General features: G+C 41.0%; 3 protein-coding genes and 1 non-coding gene across 4 annotated transcripts; 3 read left to right on the plus strand and 1 right to left on the minus strand.

The window, feature by feature from the left end:
* Positions 1-409: 409 nt before the first annotated feature.
* Positions 410-3,056, minus strand: LOC104443618 (light-harvesting complex-like protein 3 isotype 2, chloroplastic). Its single transcript, XM_010057111.3, is given in 4 exon segments — positions 410-918; positions 1,011-1,034; positions 1,037-1,147; positions 2,432-3,056. Coding segments are annotated over 4 exon segments (783 nt in total). The 5' UTR covers positions 2,829-3,056; the 3' UTR covers positions 410-667.
* A 1,011-nt stretch (positions 3,057-4,067) lies between these two features.
* Positions 4,068-7,600, plus strand: LOC120294146 (ATP-dependent Clp protease proteolytic subunit-related protein 4, chloroplastic-like). Its single transcript, XM_039314141.1, has 7 exons — positions 4,068-4,374; positions 5,183-5,386; positions 5,813-5,868; positions 6,278-6,404; positions 6,550-6,627; positions 7,313-7,426; positions 7,496-7,600. The coding sequence occupies exons 1-7, from the start codon at positions 4,114-4,116 to the stop codon at positions 7,583-7,585; spliced, it is 930 nt and encodes a 309-aa protein (XP_039170075.1). The 5' UTR covers positions 4,068-4,113; the 3' UTR covers positions 7,586-7,600.
* Positions 7,601-10,054: 2,454 nt separating this feature from the next.
* LOC120294182 lies at positions 10,055-10,159 on the plus strand. The gene has a single exon (XR_005551673.1). It is a non-coding gene; the product is annotated as a U6 spliceosomal RNA (small nuclear RNA).
* A 269-nt stretch (positions 10,160-10,428) lies between these two features.
* On the plus strand, positions 10,429-12,205 carry LOC104443621 (expansin-like B1). The gene is made up of 4 exons (XM_010057113.3): positions 10,429-10,640; positions 11,085-11,188; positions 11,276-11,590; positions 11,734-12,205. The coding sequence occupies exons 1-4, from the start codon at positions 10,508-10,510 to the stop codon at positions 11,917-11,919; spliced, it is 738 nt and encodes a 245-aa protein (XP_010055415.1). The 5' UTR covers positions 10,429-10,507; the 3' UTR covers positions 11,920-12,205.
* The last annotated feature ends 8,640 nt before the right edge of the window (positions 12,206-20,845 follow it).

Consider the following 20,845-nt stretch of genomic DNA (forward strand, 5'->3'; position numbering starts at 1 on the left):
ACTATTTAAGTTTATGCACTAGTTCTTTTGATAGTATTAATCTCCTGTTTGTTTCAGCATTCTACTTTGTCCTTTTTGGTTCTCTTTTTCCCCATGTTGCGCTACCAAACTGATCATCACAACCCAAGTAATTTTCACAACCAACCACAGTATCCCTATTCCCGGAAACTGCATTGCGTAGGGTACCTTTGTGGTCACAAGACAATCACATGCTCAGACGTCTTTAATAGGCTTATCCAAGGTCATCGTTTCTTTCAAATAATCCTCACTTCACTTTACGGGTTGTCATTCTTCCACTCAGATTCATAGTAGTGCTACCTGCCTTAGATGTTTGATGCCTTCTGCATAGGATCAAACTCTTCCAATTGTAAATAAAGTTGCTGATCAAGAGATGCAAGACTGAGTAATCTCCACCAAAGACAGTTTTCACCACAAGAAAGAGGATGTGCTACTTAGTCACGGTGTTTATGATTTAAAACCAGCTGTAAACAGGAACTAGAAATTGCCACTAAATTGCTTATAACGCCTTCTTCCCCCAAAAAGATACATCGGTTCCGAATGTTATACTGTAACATATTCAAACACGCAATAGATGGTAAAAACATTCTACCGCAAAAATGCCAAGTCATCTTGAGACGCTCTCCTGGTAACAACCATGGATTTTTCACTAGCCATTCTTTGAACTGCCAGAATTATCATCCTGCCATGTAGCTTGCCATTGCTTGTCATAGAAGGTCGTTTCCTCAATAAGCTTCTTTATGGTCTCGACGTCCTCGTTCTTTCTTATTACCAGAACTCCTACTACAGCTATGAATAATAGAGTCTTACAAAAGAAGTTTCCCATTTGGTCAACCAGGCCGACTCCGGTCAAGCTATCCACCAAATAAGCCATGAAGAATCCTATCATTGCTGCCCGACCTGTACAAAGGATTAGAAATGAAAGAATGAGCTTGTTTAACATAAGCAGATGGGGTCCATATAGCGCATTTCTAAAAAGATCAGGAACATGCCATTGAGTAGTTCAGCCTCGGGAGATGGAACCTCTTCATCCAAGCCCACCATGGAATGATAGAGGTGTCGAAAACTACAGGGTCATCATTACTGGATGACTCGGGGTTGTCTTCAAGCCATTTTCTCCTCCTAACCTCTGAAAGTATACACAACAACCATTCAGAAAAATGAGAGATTCAATACAATATAATAACTACGAACAACTGGATTAAGTGATATATTCTACAAAGCTTGTTCAGATGGTCACCAAACATCACAGAGTCCTAGCGAATAGAAATGACAAGGACGATGCATGATACAGCTTCATCTCCATGGAGTACTGAAGTGTTAGGTCAAAATAACAAGTCTACCTTACTGGGGAATCATACAGAACAAAGCTTGTTTAATAGACAGGAAACTCTAGCTTGCCTCTATGACCAGTTACCACAAAAAACAGTGCAGACGATGGTCTCCTTTAGCCTACATCTTAACCTGAGGGATTACAAAAGAGCTACTGCATTAATTGCTGAGGAACAAAGTTTTGTGGTATAAGACTATTTTTTGGAAGATAATCCTCGTGGATCCCAGAGGTTTGTGTCCTTGCCAGTAATCTTCGTTCATAATACTGAATAAAACATGTTGGCTGGATTTTCATAGTGAACTGAAGTAGGCACAAGTTTGTTCGCTCTTTGATATGAGTATTTATTAGTTCCTCAACCCATATCTAAGTGCACCATCAGCAAATAAGAAAGTTTCTACAATCTCAAAGTAAGATAAAGATGCTGAGCATTGTCCATGCTGTTACTCTGTTAAAATAGGGGCTTTAGCAAGAAATATGATGTAGCAGATGTTTCCATGGGCCACGTTAACAAGAGTGGGGGAAAAAAAGCACCCATCAGAGATTCAGAATGTGCAAAGTTCACATTTTCTGCCACTTATCAGGAGATTAGCAAATTTGAAGCCTTTCAACTTTAGCCTGCTTTGCAATTTGACAAACTTCAAGATAACATGTGGTAGCCGTTATTTAACAGTCATAAATTTGAAGAATAAAGTCTAGCACCACTGAATTTCAAGACTGCGCTATTTCCTACAGCTGCAACCTATATGGCAAAGCTATTTTTTCCCCTGAAATCTCAAGCTCATGAAATAGAGTAACAAAGCAAACATTCCAATTCACAGAGATGCACCATGCATGTCTGAGTTATTACTCACTTCTTGAGACTAAGCATTAACCTGAAAAACCAACCTACTTGCTCAATCACTAATTCAACTTAACCACATCCTCACTCCCTCCAAGTAACACAAACCTTTCGAGCCATTTGAACTAGTGGGTCACTCGCTCAACATACTCCAGACATCAGCCCGACAGACTCGGCATAATCATATCAAATCAGACAAATTTAAGGAAATACAGCCAAAAGGAAAGGACCGATCCACCCACCAGCATCGATGACAGCATCCCAATCAGTCGAGCCATCCTTCTGAAACTGCTTCAAATTCCAAGTCCCACCAACCCATCTCGAGTCATTAAACTTGGCGACAGCCACAGCTCCCTCCTCAGAAGCAGAGGCCACGGACCCATTTTCTCTCTCCGGCTCCTTCGCCGGCTCCACCGCCACCTTGGGCTCCCCCTGCTCCTCCACGGCCACGGCCGACGACGGGACGGCCCCGGCCCCATTGTCGGAGGAAGCGTTGACGGCGAAAAAGGCGGGCGCTTTGGGCATGAGGGAGAGAGAGGGCTTGTGGGTGAGGCGGGGTTTGGGGAGGGAGCGAGGGGAGGAGAGGAGGGTCCTGAGGTTGGGCGCGGGAGGGGAGAACAAGGCCATGGAAATGGACATCTTGGGCGGCGCTGCTCTTCTTCTGGTGGCTCTGCTGCTTTCCTTACAGTCTCAGGAACAAGGAGATAGACAGAGAAGACGAAGAAGAAGGAGAGGAAAGGGAAGAGCGAGAGGACATGGCATGGAAAACTGCGATGAGTTTTGAGCAGACAGCAATCCTCAGCCTCTCATAGGACAGTGCTTCTTCTCTGCAGTTTTTTGTACTCTAGCTTGGAAGGTAGCGGGCTCAAGTTGTGAAAGGATCTGTAATCATATTATTACTCAAAAAGCTCTTGTAAACTGATTTTGTGGTCTTTTTTCAATTTTCAATTCCGGTGCAATGTACTTGTCCTTTTCAATTTTCGCAAATCACATGGCTTGGTGTCGCGTATTGAATGTTATTCTTGGCCAGATTAAGCTATGACCTTCTTGTGTTGTGTTTGTCAATTTCGTGTGCTTCTTGATGCGGTTAGCACCAATCACCTAGAGAAGGTGATTGAGTGATAATGTAAAATCTTGATAAATTAATGCGGAATAGAACATGTCAAGGTAAAAGTCCGATTAGGTATCATATTTTATTAAGTAATAGAACATATCTTAAGAGAAAACATGAGTGCGCAATAGACTATAACAATAGATAATGAGATATTAGGGCAAAAAGAAGTTGCACACAAGATTTATAATTATTCGATTTAAGTCAAGCTTACGTCTTACCTTTTCGCGATGTCAACTTATTGGCTAGATTCCATTAAATTATAAACAAGAAATTATATAACTTTGACTATAAACACTCGGTAATGGATTATATTATCTTACTAAATCACTCTTTCTATATTTCTCTCATGATCACAAAAGTTTGGCTTTCGAAAAACAAGTGTATGATCAACATATGCTTAAATTTTAGAATTTTAGATTCTACGTCTTATCTCTTGCTTGTTTGTCGACACGTTGGTCTTCTTATATACCCATTAACTTCCAAATTTGCAGTTAGATACTCTCTATTCCATTTTGATCGATGGACGGAATTGTATTAAGAAAATTTGGTTACCATTGAGTGACAGATGGTGATCCTTATTTGATTCCAATCGCCAGTACAACCAAAGTCTTACTTTCCAGAAGAAGAAAAATGTTGGGCCTCCTCTTGTCTCGCCATCTCCCACTAAAAGGCCTTACCCGGCCCAAAACACAACCTCTCCGGGGTCGGATCATGACCCGAATAGCGAACTTCGGGGCTCCGAATCGCCGATATCCTCTCTCTCTCCCTCCTTCTCTCCCTCCGCCACTTCGAGAGAAAGAGCTGTCTGCAATGGAAGTAGCCACCGCGTCTTCGAGCTTCGCGCTCCACCGGCGCATGTTATCGCCGGCGGCTTCTTCCACTTCGTCAAGGACTCGCAAGACCTCGGTTTCTCCCGCCGCCAGAGTTTCTCTCTCCACCGGCTTCCTCCCCTCCTCCTCCGCCGCCGCCGGCAGCGTCTCCGGCGAGTTCTCCGGCGCCAAACTCCGGCCCAAGTCCCTCTCTCCGGCTTCCAATCCCAGGTCCAGAGGCAAACGGGGCGTCGTCACCATGGTACTCCTCCGACCCGCCGCCTTCGCCGTCTTCAATTGGATGATTGTGCTCGACGGTGGCGCGAGATTCGTTTAGATGCTTGTTTGACGTTTCTGTTTCGGCCTGATTGAGATAATGTAGGAGATGAAAAGCTTGGTTGATGAGCGTAGTTGTGAAGTGTGAGTTTTGCTGATGAGACCATCTTCCGACGCGCTATGGGAACTTCTTTGGTGAAGTGAAAGATGATATTTTTAAGGTTAATTTTGGTTAAAATAGCTCCTGCGGATTCGAAAAATAGTTCCTGCCGTCATTGGAAATCGATCATTGCCGCCTCTTAGGCTCTGATTATGGGCTAGGGTTAGATTCAAGAACTCCCGAATATTCGTACATAGACGTCTTAGTTCCGCTCTTGAGAGTCACTGGCTTCTGATAGTGAAGTTTTCTCCATTTAATCTTTGGGTGGGATGAGGTAAGTTGCTTGCATTAACCGTTGTCTTTGAGGTTAAGAAAGTGTTCCGTGAGTTATCAGTGTACACAAGGTTATGTTAAAAAATTCATCCCACGTATATGATATTGGATGCGAGATCTTTTGCTTTTTGTCTTTGGAAGGAGTATTCAATTGGATTAAAGATTTCATATAAAGAGGCTGACCATTTTCCACATGTTTGTTGTAATTTCAGATTTCGGTGTTTATCTCTATATATCCCATTTAGTGTGATAGGGGCTTGCTGATGGGTTGTTGGTGTTTCACTTTGGATACTTGTTCTTTCATTGCTATCTCTTACTCCATGATGGACTTTTCAGTTGTTAATTCCTCATTTGCATGCAGGTTATTCCTTTCTCCCGGGGAAGTGCATGGGAGCAGCCTCCTCCAGACTTGGCATCTTACCTTTACAAGAACCGTATAGTTTACTTGGGCATGTCTCTTGTTCCCTCTGTGACAGAGTTGATACTTGCAGAATTTCTTTATCTACAATATGAAGATGCCGAAAAGCCTATCTACCTGTACATAAATTCCACTGGCACGACAAAGGTCAAATATACTTTATCTTGTTAAGTTTGTACGGGTTGTATCTTCTCTCAAATGATTAGATGCTTGATGTATATATATTTTAATCCTGAAATCTTCTCCCGGAGTCTTAAGGAGTTAACCTAAATATTTATATCAAGCAATAGCTCTTCATGTGAACAAGAGGGGAATATGTCCGCCCTGCTTGTACTCACCGTTATTAATGTACTGGTATCACAAAAATAAGCAATGCATGACTTTTGTGACTACTAGATTTCTCCCTTCTCAAGGAATCACATTTTTTGTGGATTTCTTTCTATATGCCCCAGTTATTAGAAGGTCTTCGATCTTGTGCCATCCCTTTTTGTTTAGAATGAAAATATATGTCTATACTTCTTTTCCTTTCTTTATGATTATTCTGCATCTAATGAAACTTATTGCCTTTTCCAGGGCGGTGAGAAGCTGGGTTATGAGACTGAGGCTTTTGCTATTTATGATGTCATGAGGTTTCAATCTGTCCAATTTCGGCTTTTTTTCTTTTCTTTTGAATTTCTAAGTTTCTCATATTGTTAACAAGGATTACTTATTAGGCTTTTGTTAGTTTTCTCGACGTAAATTTAATCAACCACCGTCATTTATAAAAATCTTAGTGGCGCTGCTTTGAACTTTTCATCTATGTGGAAGCCTATTAGATCAAAAAACACTTTTATAGTTATAAATTATTCTCATCATCTTAATTGTTTGATGCAAAATAAATTTCTATAATCTCATGAATGTAGGCATTTGATGGGAATTGCTTCTTATATGTGCATGTATCTTATTAGCTTAAGCTCGCAGCTCTCTATGTTCCTCAATCTGCTCTCCAAATGTTGTTATTGTGAGTTTCTTTCATGACATAGTGGTTATCCAATGCAGGTATGTCAAGCCACCGATTTTTACTCTGTGTGTTGGTAATGCATGGGGAGAAGCTGCCTTACTTTTAGCAGCTGGTGCAAGGGGGAACCGTTCTGCTTTGCCATCTTCGACAATCATGATGAAGCAGGTTTTTCCTGCACCATTGAAGTTCCTAAGTTATTTATACCTTTTATTTCGTGGCCTTTTCTGAGTCTACATTCCGTCAGGGATCAACTTAGGCAGCTTGCTTGAATTCTAATAATTCTGTGTATCTTCTGTCTGTGAATTGCTAGCCAATTGCAAGATTTCAAGGTCAAGCAACAGATATCGATCTTGCCAGGAAAGAAGTGAAGAATGTCAAGGCAGAGTTGGTAAGATAAATCACTTTGTTGGTTTGAGATATTTGTGAGATTTGTCTTCTATAGGCATGAGATTACTATTCTGGTGGATGACATGATCTAATCTATGCACTTGAATTCAAAATCAGAGTAAGCTGAGCTCGCATAAGCTCAGCAAATCATGGTCATTTGCTCTTTGAAGTTTTCATGTCCATCTTTTTAAGTTAATCAAAGCAAGAGGTCCTTCGGATTGGATTCACCCTAAATTGAAAGTGATCTGCAAAGCTTCAGAGAAAGTCTTCCAGTGTTTGTTTAACAAATTGAAAACTTTACAGATCAAGAGAATATTGTTACTCATTTCTTTGTCATCCTGGCTCTTTTTGGTTTGCCTCTTTGCTTCATCATGTTACCTGAAATGTGGTACTAGTAGAGGGTCGATCTTTGCAGGGTTCTACGAGTGTGTGTTTAGTGTTGTTCTCATTAGATCATTGTGTTGGAATGATGTTCTCAATGAGTTCCAATTCCAATACAGATAGAAGAGCCTGTTTTAATTACCATCCACAGGGTAGGGGCCTATCTTGTAGAAACTGGCAACTATGTACATATAAAGGAATGAACAAAGTGAATTGAGCAAACAAAAGAATTTACTTTTTTGAGTCTTGTGATGCTTCTTCGAGACACTGAAGTGGGAACAACTTCCTGCTAACAATTTGTGAAGGTTAAACTCTATGCGAAGCATATTGGGAAAACACCAGAGGAAATTGAAGCTGACATCCGACGACCTAAATATTTTAGTCCTAGTGAAGCGGTTGAGTATGGTATCATAGACAAGGTATGCCCACTGTGTTGTCTACTTGAATTTGCTTGATTTCATGGTGTGCTTAGTATGGTTACCTCACAGGTGCTATACAATGAGAGGAGCAGTGAAGATCATGGAGTTGTATCTGACCTGAAAAAGCGCAACTTATATGATAATGATGCTGGAGAATGAAATTGCTATTTATACAGGGATTCAGGTAAAGAATGAGTAAGATATTCTTCAACATGTAAATTTTTCTGTCAAAATTTTTACATATACCCACTTTGTATATTCAGCAGAGTGCACAACTAATTTGTTGTTAGAGAGTATGCTTGTTATAATAAGAATGAAAGGAAAATGTGCAATACAAAATGAAGACAGCAACTGGCGAGAATTGGGTGTGAGCAAAGCTTCAACTTTGGGATCATATGCTCCTATTGAACATTTTCTCTTAAGTCTTCTTCTGTTATCCAAATTTTGTCAATGGGTTGTTCCTCTTAGTTCAGTGTCCAGGAGGTTCTAGCAAGGGAGAAGGATATGCTAATCCTTTTCATGGACATACCACCCTAGTGTCGCCCCATTTTTGCTTAGTGTTGCCCCATTGTTGCCCCATTTTTGCTTAGTGTTGCCCCATTTTTGCTCTTTTGCTTTTGCAAAACTCCAGTGACTTGACATCTGGAAAGAGTGGTGGCACCACCTTCTGGTTCGACAATGACATTCCTTTCCCTCATCTGATTTGTTGTCATGATTGTTCTTCCTGAAATTAGAGAGGCTGGGGAAAGGCCTTGCTAGTTGGTAGGTCTTGCATCTAGGCTGATGAGACATTAGCAGTGTGTTCCCTGTTGCATTTTGAAGTGCTGAGGACCCACCCATCTAAGAGTGGTATCTTTTGGGATATTACAGATAGTCGGTATAATGCATCCAATGCTTTTCAGTAGATATTTGCATTAGCAAGTAAATATATGATTGAAATGAAATGACTGAAAAGAATTGGCTTTTTAGCTCAAGAGGTCGGTCACTTACAAAATCCACTGAGCTGTTCGTTTGAAAAAATGCAGGTGACACTGTCAATAAAGGTTCTGACGTGTAATTCCCATCAACATCAGAAAGCCTAGGTGTCAGCTATGAAGTGGGAATGAGACTCTAGCGCTCAAAGTATTGGATTTATTGCTGGAATGCCATTATACATGTATTTTCACATCTGTAAGGTCTATCTCGTGTAGTTGCATAGGCAGCATCATTGTCTCTTTCTTAATTTGATTTGTCAACAGTTGAAACAATAAGTAGGAAGAGCTTGTTAATGTACTATTTGAATAATGATGTGGTTTTTTAGTCGGTTGATGCTTCCGTTCATGACTATATAGGAATCAAGCCATGTTTCCAAATAGCAAATCCGATTTTACAGGTTGCACGGTGACTTGGTTCCAATGTAAAAAGTTAGCCTACACTTAGCGTGATTCTTCGCATGGTTTTTCTACCATAAATCATCAACTACTGAATCTCAGCGTGTTCCACATTTGTAGCGTGAATTAATTTTATGCCTCCTATAATAAACACCGCAAATCTGATGAAAATGAAACGGAACAGATGTTCAATACTCTCTCTCGATCGATCGAACTTTGTGGAAGGAGGAGAAGCATCTAATCTTTTATACGCCTGAACATGGGAGCTGAACACGTAAATGGTCCTACCTGTTTTCCGTGCATATTGCGTCACTCGGAATGCTGCTCAAAATAGGGAAACGTCGTGTCAAAAAACCAATTTGCTTTATTGATCCGTAGTGAAAAAGGAACCGGAGGTTACCTAGTATTCTAGACTTTTTAAGTGCGCTGCAACCAAACGATGACTCAACCAAGTGATGACTTGTCGGCAATGCCCAGTCGTTGATAGTTCAAAGTTTTGCTTCCACTTCAGCAAATCAATTCAGATTTAAGTAGCAAGAGAGTCTTGCTCAGCAACTAAGTGGTTTTTTTATGTTGTGAGTGCTTCTAGCTATTAGGTTTTAATTTAAATTAGATATCTAGAAAGCTGTTTTGTAGTTGCATGATCCTTATGTCTCAAAAGCATTACTATTTGTGATGAACCCGACTGAATTTCTTGGATACTTCCAATAGCAATTTGGCGTCCGATAAACATTTGTCACTATAAAGATGATTGTAAACAACTTACTACTCAATATGTAATATTACGAGATCAAAGAATTATAAATGAATGCCCCGTTTTGATAATAGCTTCATACTTACAGGGGAAGCGAAATCACTGCATGACAAAGAGAAGTATTTCAAGCTAATGAAAAGAGATGAAAATCTTTCTTGAGATCAAAACCCTCATGTCTCAGTGGAGTTACTGTTTGCAATGAACTCAACTGAATTTCTTGGATACTTCCAATAGGAATTTGGCCCCCAATAAACATTTTTCATTATAAAGACGATTACAAACTTACTACTCAATATGTAATATTACGAGATCGAAGAACTATAAATGAGTGCCCCATTCTGAGAATAGCTTCATACTCACATGAGAAGCGAATGAAAAGCGATCAAAATCTATCCTGAGATGAAGAGATTGCGAAATACTAGTATTACGGATAAGTTCAGGATTTCTTCGTTTAACTAGAAGGTCAATTTTCTGTGAATGTCAAAGCGCAATGCGTTGTGAGTCATAGCATGCTAGACTAATTCCAATAAAATTGGAACAATACAGAGAAGATTAGCATGGCCCTGCGCAAGGATGACACGCACAAATCGAGAAATGGTCCAATTTTTTTTTTACTTTTACCAAAAAAAAATTAATAAGCCTTGCAATTATAGCTTATGTGATGATGAAATATCTTAGTGAATGGGTCCACGGAAGGTCGGCACGTACTTATCCAATGTATTCTAATTCTACAAGCTCAAGTCTCCTTGGGTTCTGTACTATCTGCTCACAAGTGGAGGGAAAATGGTGGGGGTTCCTCAAGAACCTGACCCTCAGGATCTCAGCTATAAATATGGGATCTTGGCTATGAATGTTTCTCATCTCAAGACCACCTTGTCCATTTCCCTCTCTCTCTAGTCGAGTCCTCTAGGCTTGAGTTTACTTGTCTTGCATTAGGATCAGTACATTGAGTGAGACATGAAATCTGCAATGAACTATAGTTGTCTTCTTTGTATCCTGGTGCTCTTGCCAGCACTTTGTCACTGTCAAGATCCATTTACACCATCGAGAGCTACTTACTATGGCAGTCCTTACTGCTATGGGACTCCAAGTATGTGCACGCTCCGTCTCTTGTGATAGAAACAAAACTTGCATCAGCCACCGCACCACACAAGCGCTGCACATAAATTATGTTCACACATTAGTGTGAAGCTAGTAGAGCACTAGTCGCTAAAATAGTATCGTGTCATGAAAAGTACACAAAACAACGTTTCTTGTCTTTCAATTAACTTCTTTAACTATGTTTATGGTCATGTGGCATGCTCCATTACATCATGAATAACTTTTTGCGGGTATGCACTCTTTCCCTTGATACTCGGTAGAGCGCAATATAACATGAGAAGATCTGTGTAGTAGCATATCTCACTCGGTACTTGAAGGCTTGGTTGTTCACATGCACTCTTTGAACCGCTCCATTTCATTACGCCCAAACCAAACACTTGAAACAGAACAATTTTTGCTAGAGAAGATCTAATGAGTGCAATGTTCATGGCAGCTGGAGCTTGTGGGTACGGTGAGTATGGCAGGACCATCGATGGCTATGTGACTGGAGTTTCGAGGCTATACAGAAATGGATCTGGATGTGGTGCCTGCTATCAGGTTTTAACTTCATATAGACTGCACATATATAGATGATGACTCTTTTTAACTTTTTCATTAGTCTAATTTTGTTTGTTTTAAGTATAGGTGAGGTGCACGGAACCGCAGTGCACGGGCGAAGGAGCGTACGTGGTGGTGACGGACTATGGAGAAGGAGACAGGACGGACTTCATCCTGAGCACCAGATCTTATGCGAAGATGGCAAAACCGGACGACTACCAAACCAAGCAGCTGTTTGCCTACGGCGTGGTTGAGGTCGAATTCAGAAGGGTTCCGTGCCGATACCCCGGCCAAAACCTCCTTGTCAGCGTCAATGAACACAGCAGAAACCCTTCTTACTTAGCTATCATCCTTTTATACGTCGGCGGCACAAATGACGTCACAGCTGCGGAGTATTGGCAGGTATTCAGTCATCCATTATCCCATGAGTTTGCTACAATTTGGTTTCAAGTAGAATCAAATTAAACCATAAATCGACATAAACACGAACAAGAGACCACTACTCAACAAGACAATGACCTTGCTTTCTCGTAATTTCGATTCAGGATGACTATCAAGGGTGGAACCGGATGCGCCGAGTGTACGGAGCAGTGTTCGACACGCAAACTCCGCCAAGAGGCGATTTGTACCTGAGGTTCCGAGTGGGTGGGTCTTGGGTGCAGCCAAAGCGCGCCCTCCCTGCTGACTGGAAAGCTGGTGCTGTTTATGACTCCCAAGTGCAGCTGAACTAGAAAAGCCAAAAACCAGTCCCTTTCTTTCTGTTGATTGGGAAAGTGCTTGCTTGCCTTTTTCATTACAGCTAGGTAGGAATAGCTCAGATATGGCCAAAGACATGGCGGCATTAGTGTTGCTGATAGAAATAGGCTTAGCTAATAAGCTAGGTAAGGGCAGGCTTTCTGCCTGCCTTGCCTAATAAAGGTAGTCTCTGTACCATTTTATCAATGGGATGTGGGATTGTAGTCTTCTCTTTCTGTTGGTGTGACTGGCTATAATAAATGAGATTGGTGTTCCCTTAGGCGGATAAAGTTGCACTTTTGCCTGCTATAAAAGGTCCATCCAGCACTCAGGCTGTCCAGAAGGAGTCCCCTATATATTTTCAGGTTAATTATATGACAGCATTCCTCACCAGAACAATTGTCTTTATCCAATTACCAGCTATAGGTACACTCAAATTAGGATGAATTCTAGAAAATTACGGCCCGCAAAGGAAGCTTACCAACCAAATAAGCAAACTATACTACTTTCAAATTAGGTAAATAACTACACTTCAGAAAAATTATTTGCCTCAAAGGACATGTTACCAATTGTCATTTTCCAGAACCCGCAGGCAAATCACTATTGCAATTGTTGATAATAATTACGACCATTTTCGATTAATTACTAGGTTTTAGCATTTTTAGGTTACCAAAATTTATGGCCAAATATGTCAAAGATTTCTTGAAATTATAGAAAATTCAGGTATATTATGACCAGTCAAGGTAAATTAATTACCCATGTAGCAAAACATACTTTGAAGGTAAATTACTTCATATAAAGGGAATTACTATTTTGAGCAAAAAGAATTCTGCAAGTAGGGCTACTAGTTGCTATTTAGAAGAACTCACAGCAAAATCATTACGTTTGAGGATAGTTCCAATAATATGAAGTTAAATTACGGGTTGGCATTCTCATATCACCAAATCTTTGGACAGATTATTGTCCATAACAATAAATTATTGATTACAGATGCAACTAATATTACAACGTACTAATAAAGAAAATTTTATAATGCAAAAGTATTACTTTTAACAGGTTTGAAATGCATCGAAAGAATAATTGAGTAATTGAACTATACTGAAAAAGCTAAAATTAAAATCAACATACTAATTATTATGACATGTGGATGCATGTTTTGATAAGTGGGGCGTATTTAATAACGAAATCAAATAATTTATCATGGCACTTTTCATTATAAAAAACTCGAGTTGTTAGGTTAGGTCGGTCGGGTCGGGTCAAAGTCCTACTTTGCACAATTTCCCGCGTAGAAGCTCCGGTGCTTCGCTTCATTCTCTTCGCTCCGACTCTCTCTCTCTCTCTCTCTCTCTCTCTGCGTTCGTATTTTCTGTGGAGTCATCAATGGAGTTCGATGCAGTTGCAGCAGAACCCTAGCCCTCCCGCGACGTCGACGGCGGCATCTTTCATGCGCTTCTCCTCGGATCATATTCATTCCATTTCGGTCCCTCTCTCTCTCTCTCTCTCTCTCTCCATCGAGTAATTCCCTCCTCTTTTTGCTTCGATCGTCGATGCTGAGGAACTCTCGAATCTTTCCTCTTCTCATCCCCTCTCTCTCTTCCGGATTTGCAGAGCTCGTGGACTGGCGATCCTCCTCTCGCGGACCTCGTCTTCTCTCGGCCGACTCAGCGCTCGAAGCTCATTTCGAAGACGCGGCCGCTAGGGCTCAAGTACGTGGCGCGTTCCCCTTTGTCGTATTCCCTGATTGTGGATGGATTATCTTCGTCGCACTAACTGGTGTGGTATTCTCAATCACGAGTGGAAAACGTAATCGAGTCGAAGCGGTTGAAACGTGGTGTGGATATTTTCTGATGTTCGCGAGGAAGTCGTAATGGTAAATTCCTTGCGTTTTGTCTAAGCACCATCATTACATATTAGACCGGTTACTTTTCCTTGCATATAGAGGTGGCAAATGAGTGGATCGTGTTAGGTATGGGTCGAGTCGAAAATGGTTCGATTCATAGTTGATTCATTTAACCCGTTTGACTCATATTCTTATAGTGTAAATCTAATTATTCCCATACTTCAACCCGATCCATATCCGACCCGACTTATATTGCTAAAACCCACTAATATCTAGAAAAACCCACGCTCACTTTAATTGGACAAGAACCTCAAATTAAATTTAAAAAAATAGTAAACAAAATAATAATTGTTAAAAAAACCTATAAATTGAAATATTTATGAAGAATTAGACTATGGACATGCTTCTCTTATTTAAAGTGAGCATACTATTAAGCAATTGAAAACTGCAACTTGAAATTGAAACTGAGTATTAGCTATTTGAACACTATCTAATGAAACATCTGCGAATGCAAGAATGAAAATAGTCTTTGCAAACGGTCTTTCACAAGTCGGATTTACGCGAGATTCATCAAATCTGGAATTGAAAGTAAATGCTTCTCTCAATAAGAATCTCATTTGCTCGTTCAAAGAAAATAATTTTATAGCTACATTTGTAATTCAAACAAAACTGTCCACTCTCTTGGAAATCCTGGAAAGACAGACAAAAAAGATGCAGTGAAACTTCTCCACGTACAGTTATCACCCTTCCCTCCTTCCAAACTAAGTCGACTTTAGGTCAACCAAGTGCAGAACATGACCAAATCCAAATATGATGATATCTGGAGGTAGATATAAGCCAAGAACTCATTCAGCTGGAACAAGGTTGTGATTGTGCCCCATTTAAGCCGCAAAACCCAACCCAAATCAAACAACCTCTACTGCTAAAAACCCTCAGTTCGGACGCGGAAGCTGAGGAAACGTCATTTCTCCTATGCAAATTCTTCATCATCTTTCACCGCCAGAAAATAGACTAAGAACAAAGATAAGAAAAAGAATCACACGCATTGATAGCAGCAGCAGAAATTGAGGAAACTAAACGAAGCACGCTCCACGCAACAGATATAAAAAGGACAAGGTGACGGGCCAAGAGAAAGACGGGGAACTCACGGAAGGGTTGGAGGGATCGAAGAGCCTGAAATGGCTCAAGTTGTGCTATTGAGGCAAAATCGACACCCGCAAGCTAGACTTTCATGGCGTGAGGCTGAAGCTCGTCGACCTTCGAGGGAGCGGTGGAGGTGAGCCTCAGAGGCCGGCGGCGGAGGCGACTCGGAGGTGAGCCGCTGCAGCGAGCGGCGGAGGCGACTCGGAGGCAAGCCGCGGAGGCGAGCCGCGGAGGCGAGTGGTGGAGGCGAGCCTCAGAGGAGGGTGGCGGAGGCGACTCGGAGGGGAGCAATAGCGGTGAGTGGCGGAGGCAACTCGGAGGCGAGCGGCGGAGGTGGGTTATGAATTCGAGGGAGCGGCGGAGGCAAGCCTTAGAGGCGGGCGGCGAAGGCGACTCAAAGGCAAGCCACGGCGGAGAGTGGCGGAGGTGGCTCGGAGGCGAGCGGCGGAGGTGGGTGACGAAGGGCAGCTGTCGCTGAGGAAATTCTATGTTTTTAAGGTTTTGAAAATGGGTCAGAACAACCCATTTTTGACTCATATAGAATTGAACTTAAAACACTTTGACCCATTTTAGCTGGGCCATTACATCTTCCTAACCCATATACGACCCATTAATGAAAAATATGAGTTCAGAAATGGGTCATTTTGCCACCTCTACCTGCATAGAGGCTTAACGGAGCTTTAATTGCAGTTCTTTCATGACACTGCCATCACTGCAACAATAACTAGTTCAAAGCTCTTCAGTTTTTTTCGCTTGGAGGCGATCTACTAAATGTGTTCTTGTATCTTATCTAAGGGCTTAATGTCATAGTTATGGGAACTTTCCTCTGGAACATGCAAAGCATAGTGTAGTCTGTCGCTCTTAGGAAACAGGTTGTTAATACTATGACGTAATAAGCTTCAATTTTTTACAGTACATTTGGATATGCTATTTATGAGTTGATCAACTTTTAGCTGCATTTATAAGGCTTTTGCTGGTGAGGAGGTTTTCTTGCTGACAACTAAACTTTTTTGCAAACAGCATGAGGAAACATGACAGCGCTACCAAACAAGAGGCCAGGGATTAGCAGATGATGGGGTTGTTAAGGTGAATTTTCTCCTTGTTATCGCTTTCTTATATTATTTCAAAAGCTATACTTGGAATTGAACATTGGACTAGCCATACCACGAAGAACTAACAAATAATCGAAACTTGATCCTGCTCATTTATCAGAAGATGTTAATGACCCTTTGTAATGGAGCAATGTGGGAATATATTGAGTTATGTTTATTGTAAAAAAAAAAAAAAAAAAAGGAAATTTCCCATGACATCGAATTAGAAGTTTAAAAGGCTTGTTTGCGGAGTCCTCACATTGAAATGCTGAAATAGCCATTTTAATCTTCTCCCAGCTAGTTTACTGACGGATGTTAGTATGCTTATGTCACCGTGTTTTCATTTTATTGTAAAAGCGGGGCAATCGATTCTTTTTTCTGTAATTTCTAAATCATGGTGCACTGCAAGAAATCACTACTAAAATGAACTTTCATTCTTTTTTAGGCTGGTCTTGTAACTACTCTTAGCATAAAAACAATCATATTTGGTGAAACAAATCCGAGGCCTTACTTTTTTTTACTTTTTTTTTTGGTTAGATGAAGCCTTGTAACTACTCTTAGCATAAAAACAATCATATTTGGTGAAACAAATCCGAGGCCTTACTTTTTTTTCCTTTTTTTTTTGGTTAGATGAAGCCTTACTTGAATTGTGTTTCCCTATATTCCGTTTCTCTGCATCACGGTCTTAGACTGCAAGTTGCGGTCACAAGATGAAAAATGCAAAATTCTGTTTCACATAAGATTGCACAAGCTAATCACACAATCTCTACATCAGAGAAAGAATTAGATCTGACTTTACCAATAAACGGCACTTTTAAAGGTTTGCCAACTGAGACAGTAATTCCATTGCTGGAATTGCTATTGCTGTTGTAATGATTAGTTTAGCTCTATCTGTCAGTACGACACTCGCCAGTGCCTTATTACAGATTTGACGTAGTTCTAGTGCTTTGATACAAATTATCCTGAGTGGAATATAGTTGTTTCTTGTCGCATTCTTGGTGAGATGAGTCATCAAATTAACTAATTTATTCTTTTTTTCAGTGTAATTGAACTGACGGAAAATTTTTGTGTAGCTAATAAATAGGGAGAGTCAACTAAAGTTGGTTGTGATGAAAATCTAGCAAATATTTAGCCATATGAAACGTCGAGGTAGTAAATTATTTTGGATTGGACGTAGATCTATACATGGGCTTGTTTGGTTCAATTTTGGGGAAATGACTTTGCATTTCCCCAAGTATCCTTGGGTGGATGGGCATTCTCTGAAAGCAAACCTGTTTGGAATTGTATATTTTGCAAAGTAATTTTCAGGTGAAAATAAAAAGGAAAAAAAAAAAAGAAAAGAAAATGGAGGAGATGCGCTGCGTGATCGTGGGGAGTGGGTGGTGGTGGCGGCATTGGTGGTGGTGGTGGCGCTGGTGGTGGTGGCGTCGACACCACCCGAGGTTGCGCGGCCTCAGGCGGCGTCACCTGGGTCGCTCGACCTCAGGCAGCAGCGCTTGGGTCGCGCGACTCAGGCGACGCCCTAGGTCGCCCGACCTCAGGCCACCTCGGCTGAGCCCGGTGGCCAGATCTGGCCCTCTGGCGGCCAAGCGTCGCCCACCGCGAAGAAGAAGACGAACGGCGAAGAAGATGGGCGGTGAAGAAGACGATGAATAGTGACTCGGAATCGCATCTCCCGAGAATAGGAATGCTCAAGCAGCCCCACCCCAGCATTAGGCTTTTAGCATTGGGGATGCTGGCATTGGGCAAATGGGCATTCAAAACACATGCCAAACACAAAAATAATCTCAAAATTATGGCTAACAATAAGAAGGTTTGTTTCAATACAACTCCGAACCTAGTCAACAATCTTGTTCCAGGAAGTTTAAGTAGCCTAGTGTAATTTAAGGTCACCGAGAAATAGTTGAGCTAACTCGGGACAAAGTGGCTTCGAAAAAAAAAAAAAAAAAAAAAAGGACAATGGCGGAGGTCAATATCCGTGTTCTGATGGGTTTCTTTAGCATTCTTCTCTTACCATTCCAAAATGGGTAGCATGGCGCATTTAATTTTCTCATTAAATGGTTCATGGTTAGTTCAAAGTAGAAGAACATTAGCAACATCCTTTCTGGAATAATTGGTTGAAGCATGATATTTGCCTATTTGTGCTGTAGAAAGGCTAACATTGATGACAAAGCTTGAAATCGGACGCATTTTTATATGAGCTTCGTAGGCATCTATTTCATACTGAGGCAAGTATCCCAGTCTTTCAAGTTGCTCTAGGGAACCGCCCGAGTTCCGCTTCCGGGTCTATTTTGATTATTGGTAAACCATGACTCATATTGTCATAGATATAACTTACATCCAAGGTCTGGAGAGGCTTCAAATTCAAAATGCCCTGTTCCACTTCTTAACTTAGACATTCTCGGTCACCATACTCCAGGATTGAGGCACCCGAGGTTATCAGGGCAAATAGCCGCTTTTCAAGTTGCTCTAGGTGAGCCGACTGAGTTCTGGCATCTAGGTCTATCTAGATCATCAGTAAACCATGATTTGTATTGTCATAGATATAATTTACGTCTGAGGTCCTGGAGAGGCTTCTGAAATTCGAGATGATTCTACTTTATACTTCAGCCATCTATTATGTGCGTTGTGAAATCAGCTAGAATGTGACTATTGATCTTTCTATTCTCAATAATTCTATTAACGCATGTGGTTTTTACATGCAATTCATTCTCATCGACACAACTTTTCCTTGGAAAATATTGATGCATTGATCTGTGCATTTCCTGTAGGTACATTCTCTTTGTAAAGGATGTCTTAGAATGGTCCTTAATAAGGAGGCTGAAAAAATTCATCAAGCTATTGTCAACCTCAGTGTACTTCTGCTACTCAGAATGCAGATTATATAAACTCCCTTGCTTAATTTTTTCTTTTATCTCTTCTACTTGTCTAGGTCTACCTTTTCTTTTGTTCGTTGATTGTTGTGCATTTCATGACAATCCAGCAAGGACAACTGTGCGCATTTTGGAAAGTTTGATTCACCTAGCTGAAAGTATGATACCATCAATATATGGCCATGTTCTTAAAGTATATACTATTTTGTGCCGCTAAAAAATGTTCCAAGGCCGATTATATCACATGCAAGATTAATGTTCAGAAATGAAGTTTCACATGCAAGATTAATATTCAGAAATGAAGTTACCTATCTTGATCCAATTGTATCCATTAGCCATTGTGGACAGCATTTGAAATGCTCTTCACGCCATTTTTGGTGAAAATGTTGATCATGAAATCCTTGTCTGTTCCTAGTCCTATTGTCATTCATCCATGCACAAACTCAATCGTTGTACTTATTTTTATGCATATGTCAGCTCCTTTAACTACAAGCGTGTGTCCATGTTTTTGTGTTGGCTTTCCTAGATTTGTGACTTAGCAGAACTTTCGTTACCCACAAAAAGAACTAACCAGCGGTAAGATCGAGAAAGTTAATAGCTTTTCTATATTTGATGAGTTTTGCATCTAAGTTGGGTAATTCTGTAAAACATAGTTGTGAATGAGCTTTCAAGACAACGATAATCATTTGCCAGTTGTATTTGTTGATTCAAGATTAGAGTCACTTATGCTACCCACTTTTAGTTCAAGATGATTTGAAGACACAATTTTCGGTGGAAGGACCCCGGTAGAACTATGTTATTTTTTTGCTTATATATTTGATTTATTTTGTCAAATGTTGGTTCTATTCTGGAACTTTTCATCGCAACATGGATGTAATATTTAATCGGCATCAGTTTTATTAGAAGCTCCAGTTATTTTCATGCAAAATATTGGAGCACTTGTAGACATAACAATGGACTACCACAGCAACGGTATTGAGTGACAAGCTGCCCTAGACATTGAGAATGGTAAGACCTCTTTGACAGAACGGCTAGTCCGTGGCCAACCTCTCATAAGTTTACCGCCATGGGTCACCCAACAGAGCCAGTCCATGTTTTCCTTGGAAGGGGGAGCATGAAAAGAGGGATCACCTGAGTGTCTTTCAGTAGTATTCAGAAAGCTTTCGCGAGATGCACAGGATGGTAGGCACGTGAAAATAGGACCCTCCACTGATCTCTATCCTCTTCCTTTTTTTTCTTTCCTATTGTGTACCGGGGACCGAACTTGCCGAGATGTCAAATTGATAAGATTATGGACGCTTAACTGCTTATTAAGGTTTGGGTTAGTATAACTGCTGCATGTCTAGTAACTATGCTGTCGTGTAAGAAGAGGTTGCTAAAGCTGGTAAAGGGGCTGCTTCATTATTTTGACAATGAAAAGCTATGGCTGGGTAGAGAACTATTTTAATGAGAATCGTCGAGCCCATTTCTTGGTCTTTAACCTGCTTGTGGGCACCGTAACAATTCCTCTTGCTTCTGGGAAGAAAAGACTATGAAAATGATGAAATAGATTAGTTAAACATATCCCAAAATTGAATAACGTAACGGAATCTTTACGGCCCAATATTGGGCTTGATGGCCCAACCACGAGCCCGTTGGGCCACGAAAGGAGATGAACGTTAGGCCTAACTAGGGTGGACGGAAGAAATGTAATTGGCCTAATTCTGGGCCCTTAAAGCATAATGCATTGGTCTCAAATTGGGTCCAGACTTGGTTTAAGAGCCCCTCTAGTGGGCCCACTAATGGGCCTCGTCTGCCCATTGAAGGCCCAATACTGATCTCATGTGTCAAAGCCCATTCGGACCTGGCCCGACAATAGGTAGACTGCGGATAAAGCTGGCCCATTTAGTCTCGGCCCAGTACTCATGCAACGTGCACGCCGGCCCAAAAAGAGGCCTTAGGTATGCCCACTGGGCCAGTTAATATAGGCCGAACA

This window comes from Eucalyptus grandis, chromosome 5 (genome assembly GCF_016545825.1).
Source record: "Eucalyptus grandis isolate ANBG69807.140 chromosome 5, ASM1654582v1, whole genome shotgun sequence".
Taxonomy (NCBI): domain Eukaryota; kingdom Viridiplantae; phylum Streptophyta; class Magnoliopsida; order Myrtales; family Myrtaceae; genus Eucalyptus; species Eucalyptus grandis.

Excerpts from the sequence above, each read along its gene's own strand:
- LOC104443621 (XM_010057113.3), top strand. The coding sequence starts at position 10,508 with ATGAAATCTGCAATGAACTATAGTTGTCTTCTTTGTATCCTGGTGCTC. Across the intron at positions 10,641-11,084 it reads TTACTGCTATGGGACTCCAA|CTGGAGCTTGTGGGTACGGT; the intron begins GTATGTGCACGC and ends TGTTCATGGCAG. Across the intron at positions 11,189-11,275 it reads GATGTGGTGCCTGCTATCAG|GTGAGGTGCACGGAACCGCA; the intron begins GTTTTAACTTCA and ends TTTTAAGTATAG.
- LOC120294146 (XM_039314141.1), top strand. The coding sequence starts at position 4,114 with ATGGAAGTAGCCACCGCGTCTTCGAGCTTCGCGCTCCACCGGCGCATG. Across the intron at positions 5,869-6,277 it reads GCTATTTATGATGTCATGAG|GTATGTCAAGCCACCGATTT; the intron begins GTTTCAATCTGT and ends TATCCAATGCAG. Across the intron at positions 7,427-7,495 it reads AGTATGGTATCATAGACAAG|GTGCTATACAATGAGAGGAG; the intron begins GTATGCCCACTG and ends GTTACCTCACAG.